General features: G+C 38.5%; 2 protein-coding genes across 2 annotated transcripts; both read left to right on the top strand.

Annotated features, from left to right (window-relative positions):
* Positions 1-2420: 2420 nt before the first annotated feature.
* On the top strand, positions 2421-3368 carry LOC102867958 (olfactory receptor 8J3-like). The gene has a single exon (XM_006902284.1). The coding sequence runs from the start codon at positions 2421-2423 to the stop codon at positions 3366-3368; it is 948 nt and encodes a 315-aa protein (XP_006902346.1).
* Positions 3369-5366: 1998 nt separating this feature from the next.
* On the top strand, positions 5367-10764 carry LOC102867554 (olfactory receptor 8J3-like). The gene is made up of 2 exons (XM_006902283.1): positions 5367-5468; positions 9796-10764. Exons 1-2 carry the CDS (start codon positions 5367-5369, stop codon positions 10762-10764), a joined length of 1071 nt encoding a protein of 356 aa, XP_006902345.1.
* Positions 10765-11688: the final 924 nt, after the last annotated feature.

The following is an 11688-nucleotide window of genomic DNA, read 5'->3' as shown; positions in this document are numbered from 1 at the left end:
ATCTTCTTCTGTATAATGTACAGCTTCTTTCCACTAGAACGTCAGCTTTGAGTTTATTCTGGCTTGACAGCCTGCAACAATAACAAGAATCTAAGAGATGTTATGGTGGTAGTTCAAATTTTCTATTTTAGCGAACAACAAAAAAAATCTTCTCTTCAAAAAATCACATAGAACCCTTAAATTATTTCAGCCTAACAATTTATGAAACCCATCTCATGGTAAATTTCTTAAAACACTTGCTGTAGAAGATCAAAAAGCCTTCAATATGGATCGCATCTTGATGTCAAGAAAACAAAAATTCTTACCACTGGGCCAATAGGCACATATCATCATGATGGGTGGAGAAAGCCTGAAACACAATGACTTTGTCTTTCTTTGGTCCACAATCTATATACTTGTCACCAGTATTCACGAGATCATGAGACACATTGCACTGGGAGCATCTGCAGTGAGGGGCCTCTCCAAATTAATGAGGATCAAGGATGTTAGTTTGAGCACTAAAGTGCACCTGATTCAGAATATGGTCTTTTAAATCATTTTCTATGTATCTGGACAATTTGCTATGCTGGACAATAAGTAAGGATAGAATAGAATAATAATAATTAGTAAGGATAGAAGAATAACCGATACCTTTGAGATGTGGTATTGAAGGAGATTACTGAATATTCTATAGATTGCCAAAAAATAACCCAGATCTCTCCAAGATATGTTGTGGAGAAGGTGAAGCCAGATTCCTTCTTGGAAGCAAGGATGATGAAGGTGAAGCTTCATCTCATATAATTTGAGCACTTTTCCAGGAGAGGCTATTCCTTGGGGAGGGAAATCATGCTGGAAAGGTGGAGGGGGGTGACAAAGAGAAAGACCCTCGGCCAGGTGCATTGACACAGTGATTGCAGCAACGGGCTCGAGTGCGTCAGAGGTTGTGAGGATGAAACGTGAAAGGACAGGGTCCTCTATCGTGTATAGCGTCACTAAGAGTTGTACTTTATTTGATGGCACTTATTATTATCAATAAAATCTCATAAACCCTATGGTAGACCTAAAATATTAGTCATAACTTCAATATTTACAACATATATATTTTTACAAATTAATGTAGGAGTGGCAACTATTTCCTAAATAACATGCCTCTGGAAACTATGAACTTTGATAAATGTTGATAGCTGTAAAGGGGCTTCAGGCCTTTTGTTCATTGGATTGCTATGAGTTGTGCTTGACTCAAAGGCAATTAACAGCAACAACAATACCAACAATGCAATATTATTATATTATTGCAAATATTATTAGTAATATCTCCACTGTGCCAATTGGCAGCATCATTATGGGTAGTGAAGAGTTTGAGATTGTTAACAGTTTTAGTTTATTTGGCTCCACAGTCAGCACTCTTGCAACCAGCAGCCAGGAAATCAAGAGACAAATTGCATTGGGAAAGTCAGCTGTCAGTGTGACCTCTCCAAAGTACTGAAGAGCAATGATGTCAGGCTGGCGATTAAGATACGCCTGATCCAGGCTAATCGTCTTCGCAATTATGTGCTATGCATCAGAGAGCTGGACAGTGACTAGGGATGATAGAGAATTGATGTCTTTGAGTTGTGCTGCTGGAGAAGAGTGTTGAATATACCATGGACTGCTAGAACAAACAGGTTTGTCCTGGAGAGAGTGAAGCCCGGCTGCTCCTTGGAGTCAAGGATTCTGAAGCTTCATCTGACATACTTTGGGCATGTTGCAAGGAAGATCCAGTCCTTGGAGAGGGACATCATGTTTGGGAGGGTGGAGGGACATTGCAGGAGAGGAAGACCCTCGATAAGATAGATCAATTCTGTGATTGGGGTGGTGGGAGTAACTGTGTCGGAGACAGTAGGTTGGCACAGGACAGAGCAGGATTTAAGGCTCTTGTACATTGCAACTTGATGGCACATAACATTATGAAGATGTTCCCTTCTTCAATATAATGCATAATATTGAGTCATCTCTTTAATTTACTCTAATTATTATAATTTACTTGTACTTTCACTCAAGTCATTGCACAACAATCTCTTGTTTAAAAAAAACAAACCAACAAACAACAAACAGCACTAGAGGCTTGAGTTCAACATCTTAGTATGAATTATTTGTGAGTCAAGGTACTCTCAGCCGGGGAGCTCTGGTGGCCTAGTGGCAAGGAGCTGCAACTACAATCCCAGAGGCGCATGGTTCAAATCCACCAGATGCTCTGCCAGGAAAAGGAGGGACAATCTCCTCCTGTACCAGTCAGATCTGATTTGACGGTATACTCATACAAAAAATAAATTTAAAAAATTTAAAAAAAAAGTACTCTCAGCTAAGAAATAATCTTTGTCTTCATCTTTGAAAAATAATTCATTAACGTTTGCAACCCATTTTCTCTTTACCCTACAACAGATGAATTTTCACGCTCTCACATGGCTCCTGAAAATCTCACCCGGGTGACTGAGTTCATTCTCATGGGGGTCACAGACCGGCCAGAACTCCAGGTCCCCCTTTTCTTTGTCTTCCTGCTGATCTATGGGGTCACTGTGGCCGGAAACCTGGGCATCATCACCCTGACCAGTGTGGACGCTCGTCTTCAAACCCCCATGTACTTTTTCCTGAGGCATTTGGCTGTCATCAACTTTGGCAATTCTACTGTCATTGCCCCTAAAATGCTGACCAACTTCTTAGTAAAGGATAAAACCACTTCTTATTATGAATGTGCCACCCAAATGGGTGGCTTCCTGTTTTTCATTGTGTCTGAGGTGTTCATGCTGGCTGTGATGGCCTATGACCGCTACGTGGCCATTTGCAACCCCCTGCTCTACATGGTTGTGGTGTCTCGGCAGATCTGCCTTCTGCTCGTGTCCCTTGCATACGTCTATGGCTTGTCTACAGCTATTGTGGTTCCATATTGTGTATTCTCCATGACTTACTGTTCTTCCAATATCGTCAATCATTTTTATTGTGACATTGTTCCCCTGCTAGCATTGTCTTGCTCTGATACTTACCTCCCAGAAACTGTAGTCTTTATCTCTGCAGCTACAAATTTGGTTCTGTCTTTGATTATAGTTCTTGTATCCTATTTCAACATTGTCTTGTCCATTCTCAGGATACGCTCAGCAGAAGGAAGGAAAAAGGCCTTTTCTACCTGTGCTTCACACATGATGGCAGTGACAGTGTTCTATGGGACACTACTCTTCATGTATTTGCAGCCTAAAACGGACCATTCGTTAGATACTGATAAAATGGCTTCAGTGTTTTATACACTGGTAATTCCTATGCTGAATCCTATGATCTACAGCTTGAGGAACAAGGATGTGATAGCTGCTTTCAAGAGATTCCTGTCAAACCCATGTGGATCCTTAAAACCAATGTAATTTTACACTAAGCAAACATGTAATAAAAGAATTAACGTAGGATGTATGTTATTAATGTAATAGAAATTTTCTTCTAAATGGAATCACACAAAATGTAATTGCTTGTACTTCTTTTCTCTTTATTTGCACTTTATTCATGTCATGACATATATCTTAACAGAGCGTCTTTTTGAATATTCTAATATTATATTTTATTTTTTTTATTTTGATAATTTCCAATTTTGGGCTACAATAAATAACTCTCTTGTGAAACTTTGAGAAGAAATTGCTACCAATTTTGTAATTTTTTATTTCCCTGAGTTAGAATCCTATTATCAGAACTCCTGAGACAAATGAGGTGCGTAGTAGTCTTTTTAAGGTTCTGCCACAAAATTTGCCAACACTACCCTTGAGAACTCGTACTGGACTCGACGGTACCTAGCACCACCAACAAAAACAACAACAACGACAACTCTTGAGAATATACAAGTATTCTAGTCTCTTTGTATGGTTCTCAACACTCAATTTTGTGAGTTGGTCTTATTCGAGCAACTTGAGTGAGTGTATACTGGTGCCTTGTTGTGATCTTACTTTGTGTTTTGCTGGTGACTATTTGGTGCAATGTTTCAAGTGTTTTGCATCATTTATAGGTATTCATTGGTAAAATATATCTTCAAATCTTTCGTTCTTTTTCAAATTGTTATTTGCCATATCACTGAATTGCAAATCTTCTTAATCTGTCCTATATTTCTGTTGTTGTGAACCTCTATTGAGAACCAATGTACAATTGACCCTCCAGTGGGTTTTCAGAGGCAGTTAACCAGGCAGAAGAAGACTGCTCTTTTTTTTTTTTTCTATAGAGCAGCTGGTGGATTATAACCCTCTACCTTTGCACTGATAGTACAATTCCTTACCACTAAGCCAACTGAGCCTGTGAATCTGTTCTATAAACAAGGACTTCATAAGATATGTGAATTACAAATGTTTCCTTCCCATATTCTAAGTAACATCTTTAGAAAATCAAGTCCTTTTTTTTTATGGATGCAATTCAGTTTTTTACACACCAGTAAGGCTTTTTTAGTATTGTTGTTGAGTGCCATCAAGTAGGAACTAACTCATAGCTCACTCAGCTTTTGTTCAGGGACAGCAAATCACACAGGAGGAAATGTCCCATCTTTCCCTCATGAAACAGCTGGTGAATTCAAAATCTGTGTTTAGTTTGGCAGCACAGTGTCTTGCTACTGGGCCACCAGAGGTGTAATTATAGATATAATTTAATCTTATAGCTATAAAATGTCTGTCTAAACTATTGCTGTTGCTGTTGTTATTGTTATGTGCTGTCCAGTCACCTGTGACGCATAACGACCCTAGGTACAACAGCCAGAAAACCCATTCTATCCTGCGGCCACTCTTATTGTCTCTGGCACTTCCATCCCCGTTACCCCTGTAACTGAATCAATCCATCTTATCCAGGGTTTTCCTCTCTTGCGCTGTCCCTCCGCCCTCACAAGCATGACATCCCTCTCCAAAGACTAGTCCCCCGTGCAAAATATCCAAAGTATGTCAGACGAAGCTTCAGAATCCTTGCCTCCAAGGAGCAGCCTGGTGTCACCCTCTCTAGGACTAACCTGTTTGTTCTCCTAGCAGTCCATGGTATATCCAACACTCTTCTCCAGCACCACAGCTCAAAGGCATCAATTCTTCCTCTGTCTTCCCTCATCACTGTCCAGCTTTCTGATGCCTAGCAAGTGATTGCAAAAACCATGGCCTGGATCTAACTATAGTCACAAAAAAGTTCTTTGTATTTACTTCTAGACGTTTTATGCCTAAAATCCATTCAATTAAATTTCTCTGTTATGTGAAGACAAAGTTCTAAAGACCCTCCTCCCCCAAAGATGTTGCTGTTGTTAGGTATCGTCCAGTTGACTGCAATGTACAGTGACCCTGTAAACAATAGATTTAAAACTTGTCCTGTCCTGCATCGTTCTCACAATCTCTACTATGTTCACACCTATGGTCATGGTTGCCGCTAAGTATTTGAAGGCTTTCTTCTCTTCAGCTGACTTCTTTCAGAGAAAAGGACTCTCAGCAAGGCGGATAGACACAGTGACTGTAGCAAAGGTATCAAGCATGTCGGAGATGATGAAGATGGCACTGCACAGTACAGGGCTTAGGTCTCTTGTCTATAAGGTCACTATGACTTGTAGTTGACTCAATGGCTCACAGCAACAACAACAGCAACAGCAACTACCTATCTCAGCATGTCTCGCTCCAAGAATAGATTCCTCCCCAAAATATGCCAATATTGATGCTAAATAAGGATGCTGACTTTTCATAGCACCATCTGAAGCAATGATACTAAAATTTAAAATATTCCTCTCCATATTTTATCTTGAGCAATTATTTTTGAAGCCCACAAAAGTAAATCATATTAATAACATTCTCTAATTTCATATGTGCAAGTACACTTTTAAGAAACCAGACAAAAATCTATTTCTCCACAGCTTTCTTTTCTTAATGAAGAATCCATAATAATCACTATCATTATTACAGTTTTCTTGATCAGTAATTATTAATTATTTGTCATTTTGAACATCAGAAAATAGTCATAGAACATTGCTTAATCACTCTGTATTTTACCAATTCTTGATTTGGTCGGGGATTTGGTTGTTTGAAGGATTCTTTTTTTCTTTTTATATATTAGAAAAACGGAGTGCTGTAATGACCAACTTTATGCTTATAACATAATACACTGATTTGTTTCCTTTCTAAAGTAAATGTATGTAAGTACTCTCCTAGATTTTAAAGATATGCTGGTAGATAATGTTTTTACACATGTAGATATGCATATAATAATTTGACATTAGGAAAAAAATTCACCTAATGTAAAATGCTATGAATTGAGAGACAATCCATGTAAGGTTCTCAGACTTAGCTTTTCATGATTGAGCGCTAACATTTCCTTTTAAATAATTTTCTTTGTGTGATGAAATAAAAAAAAAACCCTAACAAGAAAATAATAGTTGCATGATACTGTGTTATAGATACAACTTAATAAATCTCAAAGATCTTCATCAGATATCCTGAAAGATATTTTAAATTAATGAAGATACAAATCTTTTTAACTGTTTCTGGACCTTAGCAAGAGGTTTTAAATGACTATGTTCCTCGGTTTATGGCATATTATTACTAATGGTCCAGGAAATGTCCCTTATTCTTTCTCCTTCTGTCTTTTCCTTTTTTTTTCTCCCAAAAGGCTTGCTGGAAAATCTCATGTTAGTAAAAGAGAAATATTTATTTTCTACATTCTAGTCATTGCTCTCAAGTTCAAACAAACTCATAGCTAGGCCTCTAGAGGGTTTTCACATAGGAGGAGAATGTCCATTCATTGTCTTGGGAAGCAACTGTTCTCTAACCACTTTGTGGTGGCAGTATAACTCCTTACCTGCTGGGTCACCAGAGCTCCTCACATATTTTCATTACTCATCTCTCTCTCTCTCTCTCTCACACACACACACACACACACGTACACACACATACACCTGAATCAAGGTCATTGCTATGAAGTCAAAACTAACTCATAACTCACCCACTAACAAGTTTCAGAGCTATAAATAATAAAGGGTGAGATTGCCCATCTTTCTGTCCTGGATTCACTGGATATACAAAGAGCCAGGGAGGAACATCTTTGGGTTGTCAATACCACTCCCTATGAACCATAGCTCTAGGGCTCCTGATTTCATACATAAAATGCATTTTGAAACTCTGGGGCTTTTTAAAACCAATTTCTGGCATCTACAATTCATGTTCAAACATAAAAACAAATCACTTTGAAATTCTATTATTTTACTCTTCTCCTGTAGCTGTCTTCTAGATAGCTAGCTACTTACCTGAAGTGTAAGAGTAAAGGAAATTTTTTTGTAAGGGAAAATATTAAAGAATACTTTTAGCAGGCGAGCTCTGGTGGCCTAGTGGCAAGAAGCTGCAACTACAGTCTGAGAGGTGCACGGTTCAAATCCACCAGATGCTCTGCTGGAGAAGGAGGAACAATCTCCTCCTGTACCAGTCAGATCTGATTTGATGGTACACACAAAAAATAGTGAAATAAAATAAATTTTTAAAAAAAGAATACTTTTATCAGATTAAGGTTGTTAAACATTGGACATTGTTCCTTAAATCAATGACAGTGCTAATTGTATCATTTTAGAGAAAGCAGGGAAAAGAAATGACATATAGTGGTATAAGGGAAGCACAATTTCACTCTACTCACTATAGAGCTATGTACATATATGTTCTAATTTGACTACTAGGGAATCACAGTGGCCTAGTGAGTAAGGAGCTTCACTGTCAACCCAAAGGCAAGTTAGTCAAATCCACCAGCTGTTCTACCTGAGAAAAATGGTCACTCTCTTCTGTGTCATTTACTGACTCTGAAAATCTGTTGGGGCGAGGGGATCAGCTATAAGTTGGTCCCACCTTGACAGCACATAACAACAAACAACAACAATTTGACTCCTAGACCATTTGTTTTCAACTGAATTTTAGTAACAGTAAATCTCTGAGGATAAATGACCCACTTTGGAGATGGAGATGGACTTTAATTGTTTTAATGGCATCCTTATGTTATGCATCACAGAGTTGGAGCTGACTCTTAGTTGGCCATCTAGCAGGTTTTCAGAGGCAGATGGAGCAAATGAATAGCATAGACATAGATTGTCACAAAGTGGCCCCAATGGGTACCTAGTGGAACACAAGGAGGGAGATCTTATTAAGGAAGTAATCCCTGGTGTCTCTTAACCCATGGAAGTAAAAGATAGCTTGTGGTTCAGAGACTCTTATAAAGCCTCCACAACCTCCCTGTCAAAGGCATGTACTGAATTTCACTAGGAACTACAGGTAGATTGTCAATTAGAGGTGGGTAGAACACATTTATCTCATTTCTGTATTATTTTCTATATTATTTTCTTAAAAGATATAAACCAAATAATTGCAAATGAGACCTGTGAATTTATTTTGGGGATGTAAGAAATGTGTTTGTAATAAAATAATCTTTAAAGCAAGCTTTCTTTCCAATTTGTTGGGTTATGGACTTTCTAATATGATATTGTTGTTGTTAAGTGCCATCAAGTCACAGGCGCCTCATAGCGACCCTATGAAGGAGAATCCTCAACACTTGGGTGTTTCTCATCCTCTCTCCAGGTTCATAGGGTTTCTGGAGCCCAGCTATTACAGAAGTGGATGCCATTCCTCCTTCCAACATACATACATATATACATACATACATACATACATATATATAACAACATATATATGTGTGTGTTGTTGATCACTTTCAAGTCAAACACGACTCATAGCAATCCTATAAACAAAAGACCTGAAGCACCTCTACAAATATTGACATCTATCAGAGTTCAAAGAGTTTCCAGAGGCTTGTTATTTAGGAAGTGGATGCCACTCCTGCTTCCAAAACTGTCATATTATTTATATTATATTAACTCTATTATATTCTATTATTATATATTATATTATATTATATTATTTATATTATTATTGCTGTTTTTGTTGATTGCCGTGGAGTCGAGTATGACTCACAGTGACCCTATGAACAAAACACCTGAAGCCTTTCTATAACTATCACCGTCTAAAAAGAGAGGCAAACGTGAGGATATCCATGGAACTAGGAAACAAATTGAGAAGACAAGAACCTTCTCCTAGAACCTTAAGAAAGAGAAAGCCTTTGCCTAGAAGCATCACACTGAATTCAGACTTCTAAACCCCTAAATGATGAGGAAATGAATTTCTGTTTGCTAACCCCACATTCCTGTGGGACTTCTGTTGTAGCACCAGCTAGCTAAGATAATCACCAAGACTGGCGTTTTCAAGTATCTACATTTTAATCATGTCCGTATTTTCCAAATACACAGATGAGTTTCTAGAAATGATTGCTTAAATGTCACATATGCACTTAAAACATACTCATCCTTTTGATCAGTCATAATGTAACAATGTAAACATACTTTAACATTTATTCTAAGATTAAAAATTTATCATCCCCATTCATTCAGCTGCAAAAACCAAGAACACAAGTCACTGTTATCTACGTCATTCCTTCAAATATCTCTCAAATTAATAGTATAAATAATATTGAAGGCTATATTTAAGTTTTACTTTCAATTGTCTTTCAAGCGGACCTCCTTTTATTAATCTTAAATCAGTTATCTTCCTTAGAATCAAGGACAGTCAAATCTTGGTGACCAGTTTCAAGGCATTCTGTTCTGACATCACTTCCTCCTCTCCGCTTTTGCTAAAGGCTTTAGCCCGATAATTCAATTACAATACTCAGTGATCCAAGAAACTCTCAGTTAAGGATAGTTCATGGCATCTGACAGCAGGTTTGAAAATAATTCCTTCACGTTTATGACGGATGTTCTTTTTATTCTCCAAATAGATGAATTTTCAAACTCTTTACACCTCTCCTGAAAATCTTACCCAGGTGACTGAGTTCATTTTAACAGGCGTCTCGGACCAGCCAGAACTCCAGGTCCCCCTTTTCTTTGTCTTCCTACTGATCTATGCATTGACTGTGTCTGGGAACCTGGGCATCATCACCCTCACCAGTGTGGACCCTCGACTTCAAACCCCCATGTACTTTTTCCTCCGACACTTGGCTGTCATCAATCTTAGCAATTCTACTGTCATCGGCCCTAAAATGCTGGCCAACTTTTTGGTTCAGAAGAAAACGATCTCCTACTATTGTTGTGCAGCTCAACTCGGTGGATTCTTACTCTTCATTGTGGCTGAGGTGTTCATGCTGGCTGTGATGGCCTATGACCGCTACGTGGCCATTTGCAACCCCCTGCTCTACATGGTGGTGGTCTCTCGGCAGCTCTGCTTCCTGTTAGTGTCCCTGGCATACATCTACGGCTTTTTCACGGCTGTTTTAGTTCCATCCTGTGCATTCTCTATGTTTTATTGTTCTTCCAATGTAATTAACCATTTCTTCTGTGACGTTGTTCCCCTGTTAGCATTGTCCTGCACTAATACTTACCTCCCAGAGACTGTCGTCTTTACTTCTGCGGCTACAAATCTAATACTCTCTTTGATGATAGTTCTAGTGTCCTATTCCAATATCATCTGGTCTGTTCTCAGGATACGCTCATCAGAAGGAAGGAAAAAGGCCTTTTCTACCTGTGCTTCACACATGATGGTGGTCACAGTGTTCTACGGGACACTACTCTTCATGTATGTGTCACCTAAAATGGACCATTCATTGGATACTGATAAAATGGCTTCGGTATTTTATACTTTAATAATCCCTATGTTGAATCCTATGATCTACAGCTTCAGGAATAAAGATGTGATCGCAGCCTTAAAGAGCCTCCTGTCTAACCCAAGTAAATTCTTAAAATCAGCGTGATTTCAGGCAATACCAGTAAATTATAAGACTGTTAATATAAATTATGTAAATCGGATTTTTCATCTCAACTGAATCATGAAAGATGTAGTTGGTTTTTCACATTCTTTTTATTTTTTTAATTTTTGCATTTCATTAATGTTGGAGCATATATTTGAATATAAGTCTTTTTTAAAAAGATGTATTTTACTTATTTGTTGTTATTGTTATGTGTCATCGAGTCAACTGTGACTCTTGGCAACCCTGTATCTCTGAGCTCTGTCCTATCCTGAGCTAATCTCACTATCTCTGAAACACCTCTGACACTACCCCTGTTACCCCTCAGTGTGGGGTCTTCCTCGCCTATGCTGTGCCTCCACTCTTCAAGCATGAAGTCCTTCTCCAAAGACTAGTCTTTTCTGACTCCATGCCCAAAGCATGTGAGATGGAGTTTCAAACTCCTAACCTCCAAGGAGAGGCTTGGTTTCATCCTCTCCAAATCATTTTTATTTGTTTTCTTGGCAGTCCACGATGTGTTCAAGACTCTTCTCCAGCACCATAACTCAAAGACACGGATTCTTCTGTCATCCTTAGTCATTGTCCAGCTCTCTGATGCATAGCAATTAATTGCAAAGGCCATGGCCTGGATAAGGAGCACTTTAGTCTCTAGACTGACATCATTGCTTTTTAGCACTCTGGAGAGGTCTCTGACAGCAGATTTTACCCAATGCAATTTGTCTTTTGATTTCCTGACTGTTGGTGTTAAGAATGTTGATTGTGGAGCTGAACAGGCTGTATTTGTTAACAACCTCAATCTCTTCTCCATCTATCATGGTTCTGCCAGTTGGCCCAGTGGTGAGAATCTTTATCTTCTTGATGTTCAGCTTTCAATCCATATTAAAGACTATAGTCCTTGACCTTCTGTAGCAGATTTTCTTCCGTTTCAGC

This window comes from Elephantulus edwardii, unplaced genomic scaffold (assembly GCF_000299155.1).
Source record: "Elephantulus edwardii isolate Elephantulus edwardi_28Jun2011 unplaced genomic scaffold, EleEdw1.0 scaffold00389, whole genome shotgun sequence".
NCBI classification, from domain to species: domain Eukaryota; kingdom Metazoa; phylum Chordata; class Mammalia; order Macroscelidea; family Macroscelididae; genus Elephantulus; species Elephantulus edwardii.
Note: the sequence above shows the minus strand (reverse complement) of the source record. Positions and strands in the feature narration are given on the sequence as shown.